The sequence below is a fragment of the Pelophylax lessonae genome (genome assembly GCF_965119305.1).
Source record: "Pelophylax lessonae genome assembly, chromosome: 3".
In the NCBI taxonomy this organism is placed as follows: domain Eukaryota; kingdom Metazoa; phylum Chordata; class Amphibia; order Anura; family Ranidae; genus Pelophylax; species Pelophylax lessonae.
In genome coordinates this window covers 168,455,044-168,481,094 of record NC_138770.1, presented here as the reverse complement: position 1 = coordinate 168,481,094, position 26,051 = coordinate 168,455,044, and the positions used below count along the sequence as shown (strand labels likewise).

At 42.1% G+C, this 26,051-nt stretch overlaps 1 protein-coding gene across 2 annotated transcripts in view; it reads right to left on the bottom strand.

Annotated features, from left to right (window-relative positions):
• PPP2R3A (protein phosphatase 2 regulatory subunit B''alpha) overlaps window positions 1–26,051 on the bottom strand; it is a 142,454-nt gene that overhangs the window by 8,279 nt on the left and 108,124 nt on the right. For both annotated transcript variants that reach the window (XM_082249512.1, XM_082249513.1), the window contains exons 5-10: window positions 22,660–22,734; window positions 17,016–17,102; window positions 11,854–12,010; window positions 7,558–7,606; window positions 4,433–4,522; window positions 1,400–1,575 (exon numbers count right to left, since the gene is read on the bottom strand). In XM_082249512.1, coding sequence (XP_082105638.1) covers window positions 1,400–1,575; window positions 4,433–4,522; window positions 7,558–7,606; window positions 11,854–12,010; window positions 17,016–17,102; window positions 22,660–22,734 — 634 coding nt within the window. The remainder of the gene's footprint in view (window positions 1–1,399; window positions 1,576–4,432; window positions 4,523–7,557; window positions 7,607–11,853; window positions 12,011–17,015; window positions 17,103–22,659; window positions 22,735–26,051) is intronic.

Genomic DNA, 26,051 nt, shown 5'->3' with positions numbered 1-26,051 from the left:
TAGGGCTAATATATGTGGAAACCAGTTACCCTAAGGCCCCTTTTACACAGGCTGTCCGATCAGGTCCGCCTGTCAGTTTTTCAGGTGGAACTAATCAGACCTTGCAGTCTCCCCTATGAAGTGGCAGATGCCAGCAGACACCTGTCTGCTGACATCCGCCGCTATCCGATTCTGACCTCAAAATCCAGATGAATGGTGGTCCTATTTTCCATCTGTCTGGCAGACCGGATGGAAACAGGCAGTCAGTCTGTTTCCATCTGACTTCCCCATAGGGGAGAGCAGGACTGTGTCAGTGTCGGCTCTGCAAAGTGGAGGGATCCCCCGGTGAGCAAGCAGAATCTGCTGCACGGATGGCGTCCATGTGAAAGGGGCCCAACAGTATACTCTTAGATTGTAGGAGGAAACTAGAAAGGGAACCAAACACAGTGAGAACACAAATCTTTTCTATCCATTAACTCCTTTCTAGATCTTTCACAAAGGAGTAAATTGGGCATCTATATCATTATCATGTAATATAATATGGCCTCCTATGGATGTAAAATGAGATCCATTAAAGCAGCTGCAACACCTCTCAGGTCATGGAGCCTAAAACTGTGACCAGCACAGCAAAAACTGAGATACATTGCCTTTACATATACAAAATGGAAGTTTTTTATGAGCATTTTATTGAGGAATGCTGTAAGCTGCAGGGGCCATCAGAGGCCTCCGTGGGCCACAAATGGGAGGAAGGCAGTTTTCCGGTCAAGCATCACTGCAGCAAACTGGCTGGACAAGGTGTGACCAACATGGACTTCAAAGGATTCCTGCTTTTAGATATCAGTCCAGGCAGTATTTAGCCAAGCTCTAATAAGACAAGTGGACATGTCCTTAGCTCTTTTCTTTCAAGAATAGGTGGGAAAATGCTGCCATTTCAGCCTGATGCAGCAGGCACAACTCCAAACATAAATCCAATGTAAGCGTAAAGATCAGGTGAAAATCTCAGAGGCCCTGGGGCTGATATTTTATCATGTTTGATGTTGTAGTTAACTGATAGGTGATCAGTGAAAATTGTTAAAGTTAGTGTGAAACGTCAGATAAGGTCTATTTAAATGATATTCTAAGTGAGAGGGAAATCCCACACCACAGGCTTCTACTGTAATTCGAGGCTTTAGTTACAGAGTCAGCTACTAATCACTGTTCTGTTGGTAACTTGATTCTTTCCTACAAACAGCAGAAATCATCAGACCCTATTGGGGTATCCTAAGCAATTTCATCTTCTAAATTTAAGCCATTAGTCTTATCAAAGGTCACTTCAGTAATCTTCATGTCACAGTAATCTACATTTACAAAAACACCACACTAGGTAGCTTACACTCTAATAATAGTGGCCACAAGTTCTCATAATATGAATGTATCCTACCTTCGTCTTCTGGTTTCACCAGGTCCAGGAGCTGGCACAACAAGTCTTGGAAGGGTAGTGGCTCGATGCCCATGGTCTCCATCTTTTCACACTGCTCTTCATAAAAATACTCTAGCTCATACATTGATAACACTCCATCTCCATCCAGGTCCATGCAGCGGAACCAGTACTCAATGCTACAGGTGAGAAGAGCAGTATTACTAAAATAAACCCATGGGAATTACCGTGCCAGAAGATTAACCATGTACAAGCTCTGAAAAATTAATGAAAAGACGCAGACTGGCTGGACCAAAAACAGCATTGTTTATATCTGTTAATACATGGAGTGAGGGACCTAAAGGAATTAAAAGGTCCAGGACTAAAATATGGTCATATACAGCAATTTTAATACAAAGTGCAGTGCTGTATATAGTTGCCATAGGGGCATAAAGGAAACAGTTAAAGACCTCTCCCATAACCTTTAAATGAGAAATACACCTCTATTATGATTTGTAAAGGAAATGGTGTTGTGAATACCTTCTTCTGTTTTAAAAAGGCGATCCTTTACTTCACTGGAGATCTATTATAGGAGACTATGGAGCGTCCTTTGGAGGAATAGAAAAGTGTTTCTCATAGCATCCAAGTTTCAGCTCATATGTTTATGGGGCTGCCACTCGAAAGTGATAATTTAGGCATTGGGGAGATTTGTGAGCCAAGTTATTTACTGGTTTTTCACATAACCTGAGGACTCCGGTAGAGAAATCTCCCCACAGCCTTCGGAGTTTGGGGTGTTCCCTACCACCTTGGATGTGTGCCCCCTCCTCCTGTTGTATTCTGCATAACACAAAATTCAAATAGTAGAGCGTAATTGCCCCAGCAGGTTTGCAAACCTAGGAGCAAAATCTCACTACCAGTGTCGCTTTGAGATTTAAGATAGTATTAGTTTGTTTACCTCTCCTGCATCAACCAAACCCATATTAAAAAAAAAAAAAAAAAACCTGTGTGTGTGGAGTGACTCTTCAAAGTATTATAATTGGTTGTGAACCCGGCAATGGAAAATGTGTGCCACTCAGGCTACAAGGGAAAACAATCCTGTGTCCACCACTGTGAGTGCAGGCCAAGAAAGGAGCTTGTCTCGGCTCCAAAAAAACTTTTGGGCAAAGGATGAATGCCATGAAGCCACACATTAATGCAGACCCACTGGTATTGGAATGAATGGCAGTCTCAGCCTGGGCTGCTGCCAAGCCAAGCGCCCAATGAGTTCTAGTCCACCCCTCAGAGCTTTATCATGGGGATTCCCCATGATTAAACTCCGAGGGACGGAGTGAAAAGGGTTTGGGGGGAGTAGCCTGGCAGGAGCCCAGGCTGAGAATGCCATTCATTCCAGCACCAGTGGGTCTGCATAATCCTAACTAGTTGCTATGGATATCGCCCCAAACTTCTCTTTCCTTTTCTAATATATACATTAGTCTTAATGATTTTCTTAAATAGTATATCAGTCACAAACAATGTACAAAATGTACTCTCGTGGTCACGTGATTGTGCCGACCAATGAGAATTGCATGAAAGGCTTCTTCTGGTAAGGTGTCCCAGTAGAAAGAAGCAATTTTCACTGGTCAGCAAGGTCACACATCCATTCCTAAAAAGTGTACCTAAGAAAGCTGTTTATGCTAATGCTTTGATTGACAGCAGCACACAACATTCCTTTTATAGCAGATATACCAAACTAAATTATATAGCCTGCTTGAATGTTAGATACTCCACTTACAAATATCATCAAGAAGCAAAATATCATAAAAATATAGGAAGCTTCAATGCAATTTTCTTAAACAGAGTATTTTTGGGAAATTCATTACAGATTTTCAGGGACAAAACTCAACAAAGAGTTGTCCCTGGATATCAGGAACAGCTGGAAAATATGCTGTCAACACCATGACCTAAAGTAACTCCACATTCAGTAATATTGATGGCTAGGTTCACATTTGGGAATGTGCAAAAAATTGTGTGCGCTCTCGCAACACAAAAAATATGCATTTCTTCTGCAGACGCATTGCAGTGTCATTAATGCTACCCCAATGCACCTTGCTAATTTGCACACAAACTTTGGCACAACAGTCTTTTATAAAAGGAGTCATGCACAGCTTTTGTGAGATTTTTACACAGAGGACGCCCCACTGAAATAACTGGGCTGCCCTAAACGGACGAGCCTGCATAGGCGTTAATAGAATCTAAGCCATCTGACCGAAGGCAATCACATATAATAATGTTTTGACCTTATTTATAGTTGGTATTTTAATTGGTAAAACAATATGCAGTCAGTGAAAAGCACATTATTTATATCCTAAAAGAATGTCTATTTTACATAATTATTGAAAAGATCATATACAATCTAAAATCCAAAATTAAAAAAAAAAAAAAATAACACCTCTTAGCCCTGGCCTCACTAAACTTTTAGATTTTAACCCTAATCAACAGAGATGGTTTGTTATATACCATATAACGTGTAAACCTGCCAAAATGGGATATTCATTCTCAATAATTCTTTTTTTTTTTTTTAGTATTTTAAAGGGAAACAGTTTGAAAGGAAAGTTAGTTTTTCACTGACTGTATACTGTGTACCAGCTAAGAATTCCAATTATAAATAAGGTCAAAACTTTATTTATTGTGCACAATGGGATCTAGGTATTGGTGTCAGAGACTGAAGAATAGCGATCTATATGCCTTTTTTGGAAGTCATGTATTTAGTGTTAATCTATTTTGGTTTGAACACACCGCTGTAGGCATTATGTACGAAACTAAAAATGTTTACCCAATAACGGTTTCAGTTTGAGCTATTCCAGTTTAGAGGGCTGTTCTAGCAATTTCTATATTCTTCCACTAGATGGCATCTGCACACCTTGGAATCTGCCTATTCAAGCATATGATAGATGTACTTTATTTGATTTACAAAATCATGATCAAGATTTTCCATCGAGATTAAATATTGTGCTTAGGTGAATGGTTCTTCAAAAAAGGCATTGCATGTAAGATGGAGAATGCAATCCAGAGTATTACCTGGTGGGGTTTTTCTTGTCTTCCTCGGAAATCAGGAACCAGACAAACTCTGCATAGCTCATCCTGCCCTCTCTCTGCACAGCATTCCCCCTGTGAGCACATGAAATATATATTATTATGGATGAACAAGTGATCTTTATAAGATGTCTTTTTATTTAAAGGGAAGATCTAGCTTAATTGCTACATAGACATTTGAAGTAAATATATAAACAGTTTTAGGAGCCAAAAATTTACTAAATAACAAACAAATTTTTTGGATCACTTTTCAATTCTGTCCGATATGACTTCATAGCATTAATATGTGACAACGCATTTCAGAGATGGGAAACCTTGTGCCACTACTACTGTATGTTTCTGGACTACTAGTGAACGTGTCTACACTGGTGACAACTAACAAGAGCTATATTCCAGGAAATCTCCATCGTCCATTCTTCAGCTCATGGACTCAACTACTGCAAGCCTGTTATCTGGCCTGCAACAACTCTGCAAAATGACAGACTGTGTGCAAGTACATTTCTGAAGAATTAAATAGGTGTGTACCACCTTATGAATTGGGAAGCTATAGGTGAAACTCCTATACAGACATGAATATTTGTAAGAAAAGAAAAAAAAAATCTGTGAACATAAACCTCTTCATAGAGCAAATCCCTACGGATAAAACCCCCAAAAAATGTAGAAATGTAAATAAACACACGCACACTGTTAAAATGTATTCTAATAAAAATTAAATTTAAAAAAAATGCAAACAATGTCCCCCAATGTAAAGCCATCCTCGACCACATCATTCAGTAAGGTTGATTCAGCGTCAATCATGATGGCCAGCTACCTAAGGGTGTTGCACCGATGCCCTGATGACGATCCACCAACAGACAGCCAATCTTGACCCATTGCACTACTGCTGCAAAAAGACAGATGCCTGGCCAGCTGGTGTTTGTAAGCAAATCCACTGAAAACAGCTCCCTGCCAGGTTTGTTAAACACCAGCCAGACCAGCCAGGGATCTGATATTAGGTGGCGGTAGCACTTTTTTTTGTCATGTAATTTTTAAAGGGATAACTATACTGTTCCGTAACTTTATATGAAGCTTTAAGGAAAGCTCCAAGCATGTTATTTAAAGTCTAACTCCAGGTTGGAACAAGAAAAATACCATTGCAGTGCCCCCCCAAGGGTTAAATGCTTGGTATTCCTGAGTGGTAGAGGAACAGGCAATATTATTTACTCTGATTCCCTGCTTCTCTCCCGAATTCCATGGCCTACTTGTGGCCTTCACCAAACCTTGCCCTGTTTGCGCATTACTGCTACTTGCACTATATAGCAATCTAATTTCAACAGTTTATTTTTTCTCCTGGTTGACAAGCTTTACTTCAACACATAAGCCAACTGCAAATAGTTATTAGTTACCAAGAGTAATTGTAATTGTTTTTACAAGAGACCTCTCCTGTATGGGATGAACCATTTGGAGCTTGTACTAACTCTTTATCAAAATGTCAATTGCAAAAAAAAAAACACAACAAAAATAGATACATAAAAAATGTCAACAATTTACTGTATTAATGCCAAATAAGTTGAGTTTTCAATTGCTTGCCCTGCTTGATTGCACTTGACAATTTACTTTGTTTAGCACAGACTTTATATACATTTTACACTACATATTTGATCACATCTCCCCAACCATCATTCACACCATATGTGCATAAAAACTGATGGAAAAAAAAAAAAAAACACACAGATTTGACTTGCATAGAATATTTTAAGCTTGTTCACACCATGTGCAGAAACGTGTTTTTTTTTTTTTAAACTTTTTTTTTAACTTGGGTCTCTGCCAGGGCACAAAGGAAAACTGGATTTTTGACCATAAAATCCTTTTCTCTGAAGTTCATTGACAGACGCAGCTTCATATCTTCTTGACCATTGGGTTACTCTGCCCCCTACAGGAGTAGGACACTAGGCAGGTCTAAAGCTTTACCATGCCTATGGGGCTGTGCCTGCAGGCCTAACCCCACATACTCTGCTATAGCTCTTAGTTTTGTTGAAGACCACAATCCCATTCCATTCATAAATAGAGGGGCGGGTGCTGCGTCTGTCAATGAACTTGAGAGAAAAGGATTTTACGGTAAGTCAAAAATCCAGGTTTCTGTTCATTGACAGAAGCAGCTTCATATCTTCTTGACCATTGGGACATTCCAAAGCAGTATTTGCATGAGGGGTGGTAAAAACAACGCAAAACAGAATGTAATTTCCCAAGCTAAGATCAAAGTCCCAGCAGGGAACAAGGTAGAAACAAACTGAGGGCTATAGCAGAGTATGTGGGGTTATGCCTGCAGGGACAGCCCCATAGGCGTGGTAAAGCTTTTTCCTGCCTAGTGTCCTACTCCTGTAGGGGGCAGTATAACCCAATGGTCAAGAGGATATAAAGTTGCGTCTGTCAATGATCGATAGAGAAACATTTGTTTTCTACGTGCCCTGTTCACACCACAACATTCGTGTCATGTGCGTATTGTTTTCTGTGAAGAAATCTGAAACATAAATGGCTCTGTAAAGGCACAAAGAAAATGCATAAATGTTACATATTTCTGTACAGAATATAAATAATATGCACGTGACTCCAACACTGTGGTGTGACCAGGGCACGTAGAAAACAATTGTTTTCTTTCTGCCCTTGTGGAGACAGGTGCAGAAAAACTCACATCTCTGCACATGGTGTGAACGAGGCTTTAAAATGTATCACAGGCAAAGTAGAGAATACATTTGTAACACCCACTTTTCTGACAGATTTGACACAGGGCAAAGAAGTGAGACAACCTAAGTTGCATTCAAGCATTTGTTGTGTCCAGTGGAAAATTCTCTAATGTTGCTGTAAGCCACCTGGGAACTGTAGGCGCATGGAACTCTGGATCTATATGAATATTTTATGGTCTACTACACATCATTTTAGGCTGCTGTCAATAATAAGGTTACAATGAATATATCCGCAGCTTGTACAGTGTAGATATCATATATTATAGGTACAAAGTCCGTTGTCCTGTCTTATGTTGTCAAATTTGTCAAAAAGATGGATTCTTCTTTATACCTTTAGCAATGGCGTACGCACATGCAGTATTAACAAAAAGCAAGATCATTTCTTACCGAGTTACTGCTCCAGTAAATATCCGCTCGATTATTCTGTTTGAAGAGGCTGGAAAGAAAACAGCACAGTTCGTAAAATTAAATCAAAGAAAATATAGCAGGAGTACCAACATTTACTGACCAATTTACCCAAAAATAAAATTGATGGGCTCTGTGCCTGCTACCCTCCGGTGCAAGGAGTTCAGCAGACCATTTTCTTAGTATTTTGCCTAACACTCTGTTCCCACCTATGCATGTGCATGTTTTTGTGAGATTTTGCCTGTTGAGTTTAGAGCAGCCCATTCATTTTAGTGTGAAAATCACACAAAAGTCGTGCATGACCCTTTTTAAAAATTGTGTCACACTGAAATGTATGGTACTTTGTTACAGTGCATTTTGGCATGTGTGGTAGCAAGGTGCGTTGGGTGCCTGCAAAAAGGTTGCATAAGTATTTGTGCCTTTTTGTTTGTGCTTAGGTTCAAATGTGAACCCCCAGACTAAGACACATTCAGCCCTTTTATCAGTTAAACAACAACCCCTCTCCAAGTGCAGGGTATCCATTCTTCATTAAGCTGGAGAGGTCTATCATTAACAGTCTTGTGGCTGAATTAAATAAGCTGGAGGTAAAGGTCTCCTTGGCTCTATATGTTTCCAGTACAGGTTGGAGGAAAAAAAGGTGGAGATCTCTCTGGCTCTATACAGTTTGTTTCTATTGCAGGCTAGAAAATAAAAGACTGATGACAGCAGACATTCAATCACTTGTTTGAAGTGTTCTGCACAGCAACACACATCAGCCAGTACTATGTAGTACCTCTCTTCTTGCACAGTCTACCCAGTGTACAATGCGCTTCCCCTCTGTGAACGTGCATACACACTTCGATTCATTTTTAATCCTTTCTCATTTAATGGATAAGTTCACCTATGCATTAAAATGTACCATGCAGTAAAGGGGCCCCGGTATTTTATAAAACATTGTTCAGCAGAAAAACGTGTGTGTATGTGTGTGTGTGTGTGTGGGGGGGGGGGGGGGGGGGTGGTGGTTGTAAACCCTTACATAAACCCAATGAAGTGACTGGCCTCAGGTGATACACAGAGATGAAACAAATCCTCCCACATAGGTTGTACCTGTTTATCTGTGGCCTTATTTGCTGTAAATTCATTCAAAGTGCAGAATTTTTACAGCTTGTCTGAGAACTCAGAAAGCAGGGGTGGAGAGCTGAAGTTGGAGCTCAGTGAGAAGAGCTCTGAAAGCTGATTGGAAGGAAGGGACACCTCCTTCACACAGCACACAGGAAGTAAACTAAGGCTGTCAATCACAGGATGTGTGTTGGAGATCCCTCTGTTGTCACCTTTATCTCTTGGTGTCAGGAAAACTTGTCAGAAGGGATTCATGCTGATAGCAAAGGAACACGGCAGCAGACAGAAATAACACTTAGTGCCCTGGATTGAGACAAGTATACATTATAAAAGGGATATGCTTTGTTCGTATTTCATGTCTGAGGCTTACAACCACTGTAGACTAAGTAGGGTGAAGTTCCCCTTTAAAGAGGGTATGAGACTTTACGGACCAGATTTACATGTATAGTACTATGTGGAGGACTTTTTTTATCCTTGACATCTAGTGTCACTGATTTAGTTTGTTTTTAACTGTAAAATGTGAAAGATACATTATTCCTGATATTTCTTGGGACTTTAGTCTTCTTCAAAGTCATGGAAGCAGGTTAGGAAGGAATTGGGACAGTTTTTTTTTGTAAGGTATTTCTTTATTGACACATCCAAGTAACTTTATTGTGTTGATTGAAGTTTTGTCTATTAATGAGAGTCTATGATCTATCCATTATGCACAGGTATAGCCAGAGTTATTTCAGTAGATGATTTTACAAATCTGTTTTAAAAGCGGGACAAAGCATGGTGGATAAATTGAAAAGAAGATGAACCTCCTCATGTCTATGGACTAGTTCACCTTTATATTGAAATTGATTCTGTGATAAAGGGACCCAGTAAGTTATAAGATATTGTTCAGTAGAGCAAAAAAAAAAAATGAGCTTACTTTAAATGAATACATTTCTGTAGGCCAAAGATGGCTTCTCTGAAGTATGGCCAGAGAGATGCACAGCAGAATCTAGGGTTGTTGGGTGCAGCACCAGCATCTAAGATACCAGCTCCATCTTTCTGACCAAACATGCGCAGTGCACTCTCTCCGCCATCATAGCTGACTCTGATCTCAGCCAGTGATTATGCAATGAAGCACCTTGTTAAGGCACTTTCTATTATATGGTGATTTAAGCTCTGCCTCTGTATCCGCATCTCTGTTTTTCTACCGTTTTGTCACCTTATCACACACTCTCAATGGAGGCTTCAAGCAACCATGCCAACGTAAACAAACATGGCTGCACTAAAAAATACCACACAGCCATCACTGGAGTACATGCATGTCAATAGGAGAAAGCTGCAAAGAGTCTGCAGGAGCTCACAAGCACTGAGATGCAGCAAATGATTAAAAAGGTGAAAAGTATTTTCTTCAAAAAAGGGGCAAATATTTATGATAAACTGTGTTTTAGCAAACAAAATGTAATTTAAAGAGTTTACATCTACTTTAAAGACAAACTTCCATAATTCAGAACAATTCGCGACCGTTATCCTTTGCACTTTAACCCTTAAATACTTTTACATTTTCCAAAATCAATGGGATAAAGAGGCCATCATGAAAGGGAGGAGGATGTGAACCCAGCTGCTTCTGATATATTATGAACCCCCTTTTTCTGCTTCTTGCTAAATATTTTTAGAACAACTTTTTTTTTTTTTTTTTTTACACGTTTTTAGTTTTAATATTTTGCTTTTTTTTTTTTTTTTTTTTTAGGCATCAGTTGCAAGCAGATCATACAATGTAAGTTTACCATCATGCAGCCTCATTTCAGTTTACAATTATTTTCTAGCTTTAAACCATGGGTGTCCAACCTTTTGGCTTCTCTGGGCCACATTGAGTGTAGAGAAATTTTCCCGGGCCGCATATAAAGTAATAAAATGCTGCCGCGCCCTTCCCGCACTCATTTAACACAACTAGAGGATGATCAAATGAAATGTTATCGGTATACAGAGGTTTACTTCTTCTGAGAGATAATAAAGGAACACTCTAACCACCATGATTACTTCAGTGATTTGAAGTGGTCATGGTGGTAGGAGTCAGAAACACTGCACATGCTCCCCTCCCCTCTGAGGAAGCCTCTGCCTACCGTTAGTTGGAAGCTGCTGTGGCCGTGCCCCCGACCAGACTTCCTTCCTCCCCAGCAAAAAAAAAAAAAATGGTCAGGGGGCAGTGGGCCGCATTGCCTGCAGTTCCGGGCCGCAGGTTGGACATGCCTGCTTTAAACCATCAGTAATAAAAATCAACTGGAAAAAAAGATTTGAAAATAACAGGTTGCATCCTCTCCGTTTAAAGGGAGAGCTAGAAACTGATTTCTCAGAGCCTCTGCCTTCATGTGTGCAATGAACCTATAGATTTAAGATACAGCTCTGAAGGCTTTTTGAAAGATCCACACAGTGATTAGAAGGCAATGAGGTCACTTCTTTTCTCCCAAAGAGGTGAACCTTACCCCCCTCCAGAAGCTGCCCATGTCCCACCCTGAAGACTGTGAATGGCTTGCTTTATATAGACATCAGAAGATGAGGCACACAGAGGCCTCTCGTGGTGCCAGGACTCTCAGCGTGATCTTGGAAGTACCCAGTACAGCAGCAGGAGATCAGTAAACGGGCATTCTCCTAGTCTCTTCTCTGCCTCTAGAACTGACCATTCTGCTTCTGAGCACAGCTGTGGCTCCAACAACCACCCTTTGACAGTCTTGGTGTAATGAACACATTTATGGCTTTATAAGAGAGCGACAGCCAAGATGTATTTATCACCCCTGGTGCAGTAAAAAATCCAAAAACCTTCTTTCTAATCAGTTTAATCCTGATGATATCACTGCAGAATCTGAGAGTATCCTCTTCTTGCAGTTATAAGGTAAAGGAGCCCATAGCACACTCAATTTTCTTTCCTTCCACCACTAGGAGCAGGAAAGAAAATCGCTCGAATGTTGGAAGGCTGACGAAAGGGAGCAGGGGGGTTGGGGGGAGGCATTGCAGAGAGCCTTCCTGGCCAACAGAACACAATTACTGCTAGTGCCTATAGCTGTCAGCAGCTAACGTATTTAAAAAATCAGACTGGATGGATGGACTTGGATACAATCAGCCTGCCCATACATGGATCTTGACTGGTCTCTGCTGAACCGGACGAATTTCGATCCATGTATGGCCGGCTTAACTTTAATCCATACTCACCATGGTCGTTGTATCTTGCCAAGTCATTCTGGTCGATGTACAGGTCATGGTCAGTATCCAGTTCCCAGAACTTGCAGTAGATGACATAAAAGTGTTCATAGGAAAAGTAATCTGTCACTTGGTTGATGTCATCTTCTTCCTCTAGAAGAGCCAATGTCTACATAACAAGAAACATGCACAAGGAACATAACAAATCAAAATATTTGTACTATAATGCACTGATTTGTAGAACTCCTACAGAAAAAAAAAATAACTGCATTCAGACCATATTTATTAAAACGAAAAGTTAATTTATATATATATATATATATATATATATATATATATATATATATATATATATATATATATATATATATATATATATATATTGAATATTCAAAGTATTTGCCTATTTGTTTGAAGGTACTCACTGCTACTACTGATTTGCAATTTAGGATCAATTCCCTTAACCACCTCCTTCCCAAGTCTTTTCTGACACTTCGCTCCTACATGTAAAAATCTATTTTTTTTTTTATTTTATTTTTGCTACAAAATTACTTAGAACCCCCAAACATCATATATTTTTAGCAGAGACCCTATAGAATAAAATGGTATTTGCGCAGCGGTTTTTTAAACGCAATTTTTTTGGAAAAAAGCACATTCATGATTAAAAAAATAAACAAAACAAAAAAGTTAGCCCAATTTTTTTTGTAGAATGTGAAAGATGATGTTCCGCCAAGTAAATAGATACCCAACATGTCCTGTTCTAAAATAGTGTCTCCCTGTGGAATGGCAGAAATCTACGGTGCTTAAAATTCTCCATAGGCAACGCTTTAAACGACTTTACAGGTTACCAGTTTAGAGTTGCACAGGAGGTCTGGTGCTAGAATTATTGCTTTCGCTCTGACATTCTGGAAAATAGCTCGCATGTGTGGTGCAATCACCGTTTACACATGCGTACGGGAGTAAAATATACCTGCGCATTTGCGCGTAAGCACGGTAGGATGGTAGCGCGCAAATGGCGCATTTTTCTTGTACAAACTTTATTGCCATCAAAAGGGAAGAACAACATCACTTGTGATAGCATGGGCTGTGACAGGTCCTCTTTATGGAGAGATTTGGGGTCTATAAGACCCCAAATTTCTCCTCTGGCCCCCCCATGCAGCTGATCGAACCAAGATCGGTCTGATCGGCTGCTTTTCTGGCCGCTGGTGGCCAGGTAAACAAAGGTGTGGAAAAATACTCGTTGCTTCTTTTTTCCAGGGTTACAGAAAGAGGGAACGACATCAGTTCCTCTGTCTCTAACCCAGGCAGGCATCGCCACTGGCCGTTACGATGGGATCGGGCGAGGCGGCGGCGGTTGAGACCCCCTTCCACCACCTGCAGAAGTGATCGAGTGGCTAATTAGCCACTCAGACCAGTTCTGCCTTCTACAGAATCGACAGCTGAAAATATTGGTACTGGGATGATGCCTGTACTGTAGGTGCAGGCATCGTCACGGTATAACCACTGAAACGCAAGGACATACGGCTACGTCTTTGGGTGAGAAGTGGTTAAAGTGATTGTAAATCCTTACCTAAACCCAGTGAAGTGACAGGCCTCTGATACACAGAGATTAAACAAATCATTCTACATACGTTTTATCTGTTTATATGCAGCAATTTGTCCTGTACAGCCTAGTAAAACCCAGAGATAAAAAGGATTTTTCACAGACACACAAAGCAGGGAGCGGAAAGTTGCAGTAACACACTGTACAATTGCTAATTGGAGGGAAGGGACACCCCTCCCCCCCTCCTTTTTTTTTACAGGACATAGGAATAGAGCTGAGGCTGTCAGCTACAGGCTGTGTGCTGGAAGTCCCTCCCCTGACACTTTTTACCTATTGGTGTCAGGAAAACTTGTCAGAAGTGACTCATGTAGTTAGCAGAGGAAATAGACTACAGAGAGAATTTACACTTCGTGCTTTGGGGAGAGGCAAGAAAGCACTATAGAAATAATGGGATTTTTATACTTGCCATAAAATCCATTTCTCATTGATTGACACAGCACTACACAAATCATAACCAGTGGTTTATATTGGCTCCTCCAGGAGTAGGACTAGGCAGAACAAAAAACACCAGTATACGCCCATGGGCCGTCCTCAGCTGGTAAACAACCCCCTTCTCTGCTCTAGGTAAGCATTTTAGTAGCAAGCAGTCTTAGAAGTATCAGAACTCCATAGAGGGGTGGGGTGCTGTGTCTGTCGATGAACTCAGAGAAATGGATTTTATGTTAAAGTGGAGTTCCCCCCATTTTAGTAACTTATGATGTATATAATCCCCTTTAAAACTACTTTTTACCAATGGAAACTTTTTTTTTGCTAGTAAATACCTTATTTTCTTCTTTATTTATCCTCTCCTCACTTCCGGGTCCGGCCGCCGATCGTCGATTACGTCATTCGGCGATTCGCAGGGGGTGCTGGGATGTATCTCATAGCATGAAATCTCGCATTATTACACAGGAGCTGAGCTGTACTGTTTGTATTGAGGCCGTGCTCTGCCCCGCCTCCTCTCAGTGAGTGAGGACTGAAAGCATTATATCCTCACTGAGCTCACTGAGAGGAGGCGGGGCGGAGGCGGGGCGGAGCACGGCCTCAATACAATACATACAATACAGCTCACTGAGAGGAGGCGGGGCGGAGGCGGGGCAGAGCACGGCCTCAATACAAACAGCTCAGCTCCTGTGTAATAATGCGAGATTTCATGCCATCCCAGCACCCTGTGCGAATCGCCGAATGACGTAATCGCCGATCGGCGGCCGGACCCGGAAGAATGAATAAAGAAGAAAATAAGGTATTTACTAGCAAAAAAAAAAAAAAAAGTTTCCATAGGTGAAACTAGCTTTAAAGGGGATTACATACATCTATGTAATCCAAGTTATTAAAAATGGGTGGAACTCCACTTTAAGGACAAAAATCCCATTTTCTCTTTTGTTCATCGACGGACACAGCGATTCATAAATCATAACTAGTGGGACGTCCAAAAGGAAAATGAGGGGTGGGGAAAATAACCTAAGGATAAACATAAGAGCCCTTAACCAGGACACAGGTGCCTTAACCGGTCACAGGAGCTCTGTCTGAAAAATAAAGGTTTAAAGAAAAAACACCCCTCAAGATGGAATACCCCTTTTAAACAGCAGCCTGAAAACTTTGCGGCCAAAAGAAGCATCCTTATAGAATTTTGTGAAGGTATGTACGGACGACCAAGTGGACGCTTTGCAAACTTGCGATACTGAAGACTGATGACGGAGGGCCCAAGAAGCGCCTGAGTAGAATGTGCCGTGACCGGGAATGGTGGAACCTGACCATTAATGGAATAGGCCTGAGTCACCGTCTATCTGACCCATCTGGATATGGTAGCCGACGAAGCGGCCAATCCTTTTCTTGGTCCGCCCGTAACCACAAAAAGCGAGTTTGACCTCCGAAAAGACTCAGTAGCTGCCAGATACACCCAAATCGCACGAACCACATCCAAGGTATGCAAAGCAAATTCCTTTGGATGAGCTGACTTGGGACACAAGGAAGGCAACACAATGTCCTCATTCAAATGGAAGTCAGAGCCAACTTTGGGCAGGAAAGATGGACAGCAACGAACAACCACTTTATCTCTATGGACCACTAAATAAAGACTGCGACAGGATAATGTTCCAGAAGCACAAAATAATTTTCTATGGGCTGAGAAGGAGGGCCTCCGTCTGCAGTGAGACTCCATCCCTTTCCTTGACTGTGGCAGGAAGGTACTCTTCCCACCCATGATACCCCAATGATGTCATCCAGGGAAAATGGCCACCATCAGCTACAAACACTGAAGCATGCTGCCAGGATCTTTCCTGCACCCTCTGCAAGGGGACCCCCACTGAAGGTAGGACACATGTTTATGGGAAACTCTGCTGTGCACTCTGCACTGGGACCCCCCTGCACTATACCCACACTGCAAACAGCAGGGCATGCACCTAGGGGTCTCCTACATTGGGACCCCTCCAGACTACCAGGGCGGGACACAATCTATTCCAGGATCCTTAAAGAGTGGGGGTAGCGGGGGAGACCCCAGGGGTTTCTGCTGCATTCTCTGCCCTTGGACCCCCACCAGACTCTAGATCCAGACAAGGGGGAAATGGGAGTGGGGGAAGCCCAGCTCTGTGAGGGATTTAAGGATGGGAGGAGGGAACCTGCGCAGAGGTTACCTGTGTCCACCCCAAAGAAAACCACTAAAAGGGGAGAGGGGGGACTGTACTTACCCTTCCATGGTGCGGGTAGCGCTCCAGACAGAACTCCTCGCCACCGAAGTAGGGGAGCTGTTGGCCAAGGGACTGCTGCGACTAAGGCCCAAGCCCGGTCGTATGCGACGCTGAAAGACGTTTACCTTGTGGGCCAGCCTCTGTCTTTGAGGCTATGTCATGGCCGACCTAGTGCGTAGCTGCGGTCTGCACATGCTCGCTGACTGGGCTGGGGGGGGGGGTTCACTGGATCTAGATTATCCAGCCCGTCGCCCAGCCTTGCAATTGATTGTAGATCTCCCGAGAGAAAAAACAAAAAAGATGTAAGGAAGGAAAAAAGTGCTAGGACCAGAGATCCCAGCCAGGAGCCTAGGTCCTTACTCCTGACTAGACAGATTAAAACTGATTACCTAGAGTAGAGAGATGGGTTATATACCAGCTGAGAACGCCCCATGGGCATTGCCAGGTGTTTTTTGTTCTGCCTAGTCCTACTCCTAGCCGAGGCAATCTAACCCAGTAGCTATAATTTATGGAGCGCTGTGTCCGTCAATGAACGAAAGAGAAATGTGAATTGTTCATATTTCATGTCCGAGGTTCAAAACCACTTTAGGCTAGGGAGATGTCTCCTCAAGAAAGACATGCAATGAGATGCCTACCTGACCATAAATGTTCTGGACTCATCTGAGTGCTACCTTACAGTGGAGCCCACACACTGCACCTTCCTTCCATCATTGCAATAAAAAAAATAGAAAAACGGTCTATCTTTTAGAGCGAAAGCATCATGCTATAAAAAATGCTCATATCAGAAGTAGTCTACTTGCCAGGGAAGCTATAAATGGCCTGATCATTGTCCAAGCAACACACTACAATAGCAATTACACTTCAAGTGGAGTCTTCAAGGACATTTATATAATAGGAATTCCTACCTGCAGGAAATTACTTCTGCGAAGCTCAGTAGGTGTAATTCTTCCCGACCATGACCTGTTCACTGTGTAGAATATTCTCTGAATTACCTGCAGGGTTCAACAAGGAAATGTATACAGATTAGCAAAAGGACCTGATCAGTGTGTTAGAAGTTACACTAACCGATTATACTAATCATTCTGAGATCTGTGTGAGCTGCCACAGAATTTCCAATTACAATCAAAACACATTTGAGGTGTAGCGATTAGCACTTCCGCCTAGCAGCACTAGGGTTGCTGGTTTGAATCCAAACCACAACAATACCTGCCTGGAGTTTGTATATTCTCCCTGTGTCTGTATGGGTTTCCTTCAGATACTCTGGTTTCCTCCCACACCCCAAAGACATACTGGTAGGTTAATTGGATGGATCCTGTCTAAATTGGCCCTAGTATGTATGAATGTGAGTTAGGGACCTTAGATTGTAAGCTCCTTGAGGGCAGGGACTAATGTGAATGTACAATGTATATGTAAAGCACTGCATAAAGTGACGGCACTATATACAGTGCATCCGTAAAGTATTCATAGCGCTTCACTTTTTCCACATTTTATGTTACAGCCTTATTCCAAAATGGATTCAATTCATTATTTTCCTCAAAATTCTACAAACAATACCCCATAATGACAACGTGAAAGAAGTTTGTTTGAAATCTTTGCAAATTTATTAAAAATAAAAACATAAAAATCCCATGTACATAAGTATTCACAGCCTTTGCTCAATACTTTGTTGAAGCACCTTTGGCACCAATTACAGCCTCAAGTATTTTTGAGTATGATGCTACAAGCTTGGCACACCTATTTTTGGGCAGTTGCTTTCATTAAACTTTGAAGGACCTCTCAAGCTCGGCGCACAGCCATTTTCAGATCTCTCCAGAGATATTGATTCAGGTTTATGTCTGTGCACTGGCTGGGCAACTCAAGGACATTCACAGAGTTGTCCCATAGCCACTCCTTTGTTATCTTGGCTGTGCGCTTAGGGGGATTATCCTGTTGGAAGTCGAACCTTCCTCCCGATCTAAAGTCCAGAGTGCTCTGGAGCAAGTTTTCATCAAGGATCTCTCTGTACATTGCTGCATTCATCTTACCCTCAATCCTGACTAGTCTCCCAGTACCTGCCGCTGACAAACATCCCCACAACATGGTGCTGCCACCACAATGCTATATTGTAGGGATGGTATAGGCCAGGTGATAAGCAGTGGCTGGTTTCCTCCAGACATGATGCTTGCCATTCAGGCCAAAGAGTTCAATCTTTGTTTCATGAGACCAGATAATTTTGTTTCTCATGGTCATGAGAGTCCTTTAGGTGTCTTTTTTCAAACTGCAGGTAGACTGTAATGTGCCTTTTACTGAGGATTGGCTTCTGTCTGGCCACTTTCCATACAGGCCTGATTGGTGGAGTGCTGCAGAGATGGTTGTTCTTCTGGAAGGTTCCCCTCTCTCCAAAGAGTAACCAGTTCTTCTCCAAATTTGCCCAGGCGGCCTGCTCTAGGAAGAGTCCTGGTGGTTCCAAACTTCTTCATTTATGGATGATGGCGGACACAGTGCTCATTGTGATGTTGAATGCTGCAGAATTTTTCTGTACCTTTCTCCAGATCGGTGCCTCAATAGAATCCTGTCTCGGAGGTCTACGGACAATTCCTTGGACTTCATGGCTTGGTTTTTACTCTGACATGCACTGTGGGACCTTATATAGACAGGTGTGTGCCTTTCCAAATCATGTCCAATCAACTGAATTTACTACAGGTGGACACCAATCAAGTTGTAGAAACATCTCAAGGATGATCAGTGGAAACAAGATGCACCGGGCTTCAATTTTGAGTGTCATGGCAAAGGCTGTGAATACTTATGTATATGCGATTTTTAATTTTTTTTTATAAATTTGCAAAGATTTCAAACAAACTTCTTTCACGTGGTGATTATGGGGTATTTTTTGTAGAATTTTGAGGAAAATAATTTATGTATTCTATTTTAAAATAAGGCTGTAACAAAATGTGGAAAAAGTGAAGCCCTATAACTACTTTCTGGATGCACTGTAAGTACCTGCAACACATAAATAAATAATTTCAGTAGGTTGACTGACTCACTGGGCTAGACCTACAGCATGCGTTTGACTGTTCCCACCGCTGCAATAGGGGCATTCAATTGTAGACTGCTATACGTCAGGGACTGAAATTAATGTTTCTGCAGTGCAGAAATAGAAATACCCCTTGAAATGGGCACTTTCATTAAAAGAACCCTAAAGATGTATATAACTGCTTTAAAGGAAAGATTATTTAAATGGGCTAGGAAGGATTGGAACGTCTGTTAGGCATTTTGCAATATCATCCCAGTCCTCCGGATCAACCTCAAGGTCTCTAGACCAGTGCTTCCCAAACTTTTTTGGGCCGAGACCCACTTCTGAATACAGTTATTTTCTCGGGAGCCACTTGCTTGTAATTGAATATTGTAAAGTGCTACGGAATTTGTTGGCGCTAAATAAATGCAAATTTTATTAATAATAATGCATATTTTAAAGGGAGGGGGATGTTAAATTAAAAATATAAATTTACAACTTTTCAATTTATTTTTGAATACATTTAATATTTAAATAAATAAAATAAAATAAATAAAGGCTATATGGCACTCACCCTCCTTCCTCTCCCAGCGGTCCATAGTGAAGGTGAAGCCCCTGTTTGCCCTCTCCAGGGCCCAGCACACCTCCCCCAGAGTCTCCATGATGAGGAGCTCTATATTGGTCTTGGTGTCCTGGCTCTTCTCCTTCAGATCCTCTACTGGGGTCACAGAAGCTGCCATGAACTCCTGACAACGCCAGGCCACCTGGTCCTCCTATGGCACCAAGGCTGCTGTCTTTGCCCGCAATTGCTGAGAGAATCCCGCCGCCAGTCTAGCCACCACCGCTGCCACCAGCAGGACAGAGGAGCTGGCTCTGCACCCCATGAACATATCCTACATAACAGCCAACAGACGTACTCACTGATGCAAGTATCCTCCTCACGGGAAATGCAGATCAGTCTCCATTAACTGCGTGGGCGGGGTCCTCAATCCATGGCGATTTGACTGCTCTGGCTCTCTGTAATTTGTGCAGGCTCGCACAGCACAATTTAAGCAGGCCCGCTCTCAGTGATTTCTGGCTCTTCGCGACCCACTCAGACGCAGCTCGCGACCCACTAGTGGGTCCCGACCCACAGTTTGGGAACTCCTGCTCTAGACCATTGTGCAGTATAAGATGGCATGCTGGTCGGTGGGCATGTAAGATGGCTGTAGAGGTGTGATATAATACCTGGGGCATGCGGGTCTGAATCGCATATACCTTTATAGAAAGATAAACTAGTAAGAGATGAGTGTGTGCGTATGATTGTATGAAAAAAGTGAGAAATCTGGAGAGAACGGGAATATTCCCTAGGCGGGAGTTGAACCTGTTCCCACAGAGTGGCAAATGTTTTCAGGGTATTATTAGTTACAAGATCATATATGCAGGTCAGGCCAAGAGAGAGCCAAACCCGAAACGGGGTTGGGTCAGGGAAGGCAGGATAGAAACCTGGTGGTTAAGTAAGGAAAGTAGTGGGGCATGTAGGGATGCTAATTTAAATGGACCTTGATGTTTATCCCAAAGTAAAAAGGAATGTTGGGTTACTGGGTTGGTTATGAATCTGTGGTAAAATCGGATCATCCGCAGCAAGTTGGTTACTGATAAAGGATATAATTTGATCACCTCAAGGCCCAACCATAACGGGGACTCAATTGTGGCATGATAGAGCGTGAGTTGGGCGGCGAGGTAGTATCTGAGGAAATTGGGGACCCCGAGACTACTGCAAAGTCTACTCCTTAATAGTATAGCTCAAGGAACTCTAGGTTTAGTGGGACCCCATATGTACTTGTATACACGGCCCTGAAGGACCTGAAAACAATAAGAGGGAATCGCGACTGGAAGGGCTGTTCAAAGGCAGGAAATCTTAAGCAAAAGGAAATTCCACTTAGAACAAGAGTCCCCATTGGGAGTTTTCTCCTCATCTCCTGTTCCAGGGACAACACTCAATAGTATGATTTCCCCTTCTCCCTAAGGTGCTCACTGGCCCAGGGAATTATTAAAAGGACTGGGCCTACATGAATTAGCAGAGTTTTTATATAGTGCTTCTAGTTTTTTAACTTTATTGATCAAGCCACTCAAAAAAAAAGTAAAAGCAGATTCGTATTTGGTAAAAGCAAAGGCAACGCATGACAGCTTACATTATCCTACATTATTGGGCTGCAGGCACTTGCTCAGCAATACATGCAATGGAAATTTGCATCAGCTGAAATGCACTTCCATTTACATAAAAAATATTTGGGGTACAATTCTGTAGAAGGCAGATTAAGGCTTCATTCACACTTGTGCGACTTTAGATAAAGTCACATGACAAGTCGCAGCCCATGTATTTCAACAAGACGTTCAAATCAATGCGACCCAAAGTCACAGTGACTTTAAAAAGGTTCCTGAACATTAAGATGTTACTTGAGTAAACTCTCAAAAGTCGCATGAAACAGTCAAAACCAAAGTCAACAGCCAAAGTTGGATCCAACGCAGAAATGGCTGTGTATGTAAGTGGGTGCCGAAGTGACCACTGGCTGGAACTGTGAATAATTAGAGAAAGAGATGTCACCAGCACACCAAGATCACATCATTAGAGCAAAGTTCCCAAGTTTCTGAGCCACGCAGGACCCAAGTCGCACCCATCCAAAGTTGCAATGTAAAGTTGCAACAGGAGTCGCACAAGTGTCAAAGCTCCTTGCAATAAGTTTAGATGCCATTATTCTTTGAGAAAGCTTAAAATATTACACTGTATATATTTTAAAGCACCATAATGAACAGTAACACACTGCAGCCTGCATGATCTGAGCAAACTGTACCCAACCACATTTAACAAAGGCCATCAATATAGCTCCCGGCAAGCTGCCAGGCTTTTCTGCTGGGCAGTGAAGCTACCCAACTCTTTAAAAGGACCAACAAGGAGGCTTCTTTCTACTGCCTATATTTCAATGAACATTGCACATGATAAGCCAAGTTTTACTTCCAAACATTATCCCAGTACCAGTCCCAGGGCCTTAAAGTGTAACTAAATTCAAAACTTTTTTTCTCATTTTGGAAAGCATAATTGAGGGTTATAATCTTCGTCATTTTTTTGCCATCTGTGTCCCATTGGGGAGATTTCCCTTCACTTCTTGTCCACTAGCCAAATGAGGAAGGGAGATGAAATCCCTCCAAAGTGAGAGAATCCCAGTGTGTCACAAGCACTAGTGTCCACATTTGAAGATTTCCCCTCCATTACAATAGGAAGCAGCTTCCTATTGTTGCACACCTGCAGGCTCGATCACGAGCCGTGCTGCCTGTGTCCATAGACAGAGTGCAGGTCAGCCCTGCCCCTTCATCACAGGATTTGACTGAGGAGAGAGCTGCTAAAGTCAGGTACAGCACTGGATCCATCGAGGACTCAAGTAAGTAAAGTAAGTATAAGGGGGGGGGGGGTATTCTGTTACCTAAACTTTTTTTTACCTTTATGCAAGTAATGTCCATGTCCCTAATGCATCATATGAGAAATAGTTATGCATATACTATTATATCTGGGAACTCACAGTTGTTATGTAACGAGAGTGAAATTCAGGAGCTTCCTTAAGAAATGTTAATCCAGGATGTGTGTCCACAATGTCCTGAAACAGAGAGAGAAATTTATAAATCATTTAAATAGTAAGTGAAGATACGAGCTTGGACGTTTCCTTAGTGGAAGTCACAAATATGTAGCAAGGAATAATCCACAGCATCTTAAAGTACATATTATTTCTTTAGAGTTAAAAGCCGAACTCCAGGAATTCAGCCTGCCCCCTCCTCTCTTCCTGCCCAGTCACAGACCTCTTTGTAATATGTGAACCATTCACAAAATACAATGTGAATGGGCAGCAAAGGGGAAGGGTGGGCAAAATTTCTGCCATATGAAAGAGCAACATCTCTCCTATCAGAGCGCCAGGAGTATAGTGATAGCTGTACTCACAGAATTCAGTAAAACATTCAGTTGTATATAAAAAAAAAAAAAGGCAAGTCCATGGGGTGGCATGCGGCTTGTTGGACTTAACTAATAGTAAGCCAGAAGATTTTAAACAGTGGTTGAATTCTTGGAATTCAGATTTAACATGCAAATAGACCAGATCGTTTCATGAACATAACTCCTCAATATTAAAGGGTTCACAATATACATTTCTTACAAAGGACAGATCAGAATAATGGCAATGTATTTTCCATTGTATTCTATGTTTGTTTGTTACTTGTGGGTTAGAATACCAATGCCATCAGAACCAAATTTGGCACATCCACAGCTTGCCAGTTCTCAAACAAGGGAGACTCACCACAGCTATTTGATACTTCTACTTTTGTGTGTACTAGTCTCTTAGTTAATAGCAATTTAAAAATATGAATTATGTGCTAGTGCTACCACACTGCAGTTCCCAAGTAGTGATAGGCTCAGTTCCTTTCAGATTGAGTCCGCCAGGAAGCCCTCAGTGCACACCGCCAATCATAAGCAGTGACTGGCGGTGTGCAGTGCCAACTTCCTGGCAGACTTGATCTGAACACGTCCCAGCCCATCGCTATTCCCAAGCTTTGGAAATTACTATCAAAACAAAGCACATCTAAGGATCTCACTGTTCTATTTAGTGGCCAAACACATGGCAATTCTCCCACCACAAACTACTTCTGCTCTTTTGTGATAGTTTGATAGTTAGAGGATTAAAACAAAACAGAAAGTTGACTTGAGTTGGGCTTTAACGCACAATTGCAGTTTTAGTACACTTAAAGTGATTGTAAAGTCTCATTTGTTGTTAGTTTAAAATAACAAACACGTTATACTTCTCCTGTGTAGGGGTTTTGCACAGAGTGGCCCTGATTCTCTTCTTCTTGGGTCCCTCTTTGGTGCTCCTGGCCCCTCCCTCCTGTTGAGTGCCCCCACAGCAAGCAGCTTGCTATGGGGGCACCCGAGCCAAGTCACAACTCCCTGTGTCCATTCAGACCCTGCCCCACCCCCTTCTCTCCTATTTGGCTGACTGACTGAATGACAGCAGCAGGAGCCAATGTCTCAGCCAATGAGTTGGGGAGTCCTCGGCAGCCGAGACACTCCTGCAACATCACTGCATGGAGATGGGGCTCAGGTAAATATGAGGGGGGCTGCTGCACACAGAAGGCTTTTTAACTGAAAGTGGAACTTCAGTCTCTCAATCAACATGGACCATTTCTAATCCTTATGGTGCCAGCATTAGTAAATACATAGCAATGTATATAATATTTGCTTGTTTTAACAGTTTTTTTTTTTTGCATTTCTTCAGTTACTTCCTGGTTTCCATGCCTGGGCAATTGATGTCATACATCCCAAGAGTCTTCAGGGTGGGAGGGAGGGTTCTCAGTTCAGCCTATGCCTGAGCTAAGGGTAGATGAATTCCAGGAAGTAAATGCTAGATTATTCACCTACCCTTACTCAAGATGGTCACTGCCAGAAATGCCAGGGGGTTTCTTCAAAATTATTTCTCAGCAAAATAAAGCATGGAGACATGGATGTATGGATGGTGGAGTTTGCTTTGAATATTAAAAATGAATTGTATAGCAGTTTTTGGTATGTGGTGCTCAGATGCAGTGCAGTTCCACTTTAATGCATAGAACGCATTAAGATAAAAAAACATCTGCCTTTACAACCATTTTTAAAAAATATACACTAAAAACGCATTAAAAATTAAATTTAGAATGTCTTTTTTTTTTTTTTTTTTCCAAGCAGCTCCAACAAAAGCCTTTCGCCCAGGCAGCAATCTGAAACAAAGACTGATGCTCTCTTTGTGGCATCAGCAGCCTCACCTGCTAAAGCACAGTCAGAGGTTCTGCAATCAGCAGGGAGCATGAGCTTTTCTGATAGCAGAGCTCTACAAGTGACCCAGCATAGCGGAGAATTTTACCCTGAACTCCCAAAGTTAGCAGTAGTCCTATATAGATCTGTAGGTGGCTGCCCGGGGCGGAGGACTTTGTGCTTTCATGGTGTTTTCAAGAAACCCCCCCCCCCCCCCCCAAAAAAAAACCAAATGTATTTATTTAAACTTTACAGTATCAAATGTTAAGGAAAAACTAGAATAGTAATCAGTTAATTAAAATCAACACAAATCACCTCACGTATTGGCATTGTTTGGACAATCAGGCTGGTGAATGATATTTTTTCTTCTTGGCTATTAGAACAATGCTTCCCTATCCTCGAGCATCAATTACATTCAGTTCTGATTCCCTCTCCAACTGCACTGTGGAGAGCCCATGCATCTGAAAACAGAGAAGCTAGGGTTCTGCTAAAGCAATGCTCTGCATGCTAGAGCAAGCTGTTAATTAGTAAAGCAAAAAAAAAAAATACTACAAAGAAAAGACCACTACTAAGGAAAGCTACCAAATAGAATAGGGGAAGAAACAGCTACCATCTATACTTCCATGAATCTACCAAATAAAACAAAGCTATCACCCTAAAAGGATAACTAAAAGGTACAAAACACAAACTTTACCCAACTTCATGACCAGGCCATTTTTTGCGATACAGCACTGCTTTACTTTAACTGACAATTGCGTGGTTGTGTGACACTGTACCCAAAAAAAATCTCGATGTGCCGGTGTCCCTCGGACACAGAGCAACAATTTGCGGCAGGAGGGCCCTGTGATTGGCCCTCCTTATCACATGACGGCTGTGTCCAATCACAGCAGTCATGTAATGTAAACACAGCCGTTGTAACGGCTTTGATCTCTTCTCCTCCTGACAGATCCTCAGAGAGCCTTCCAGTGGTGCCCTCCCTATCAGTGCTGCCCACCAATGCTATCTATCAGTGCTGCCCACCAGTGCCCATTATTGCCATCTATCAGTGCCGCCCACCAGTGCCCATTATTGCCCACCAGTGCTGCCTATCAGTGCCTATCAGTGCCGCCCATCAGTGCTACCCATCAGTACCACCTATCAGTGCCC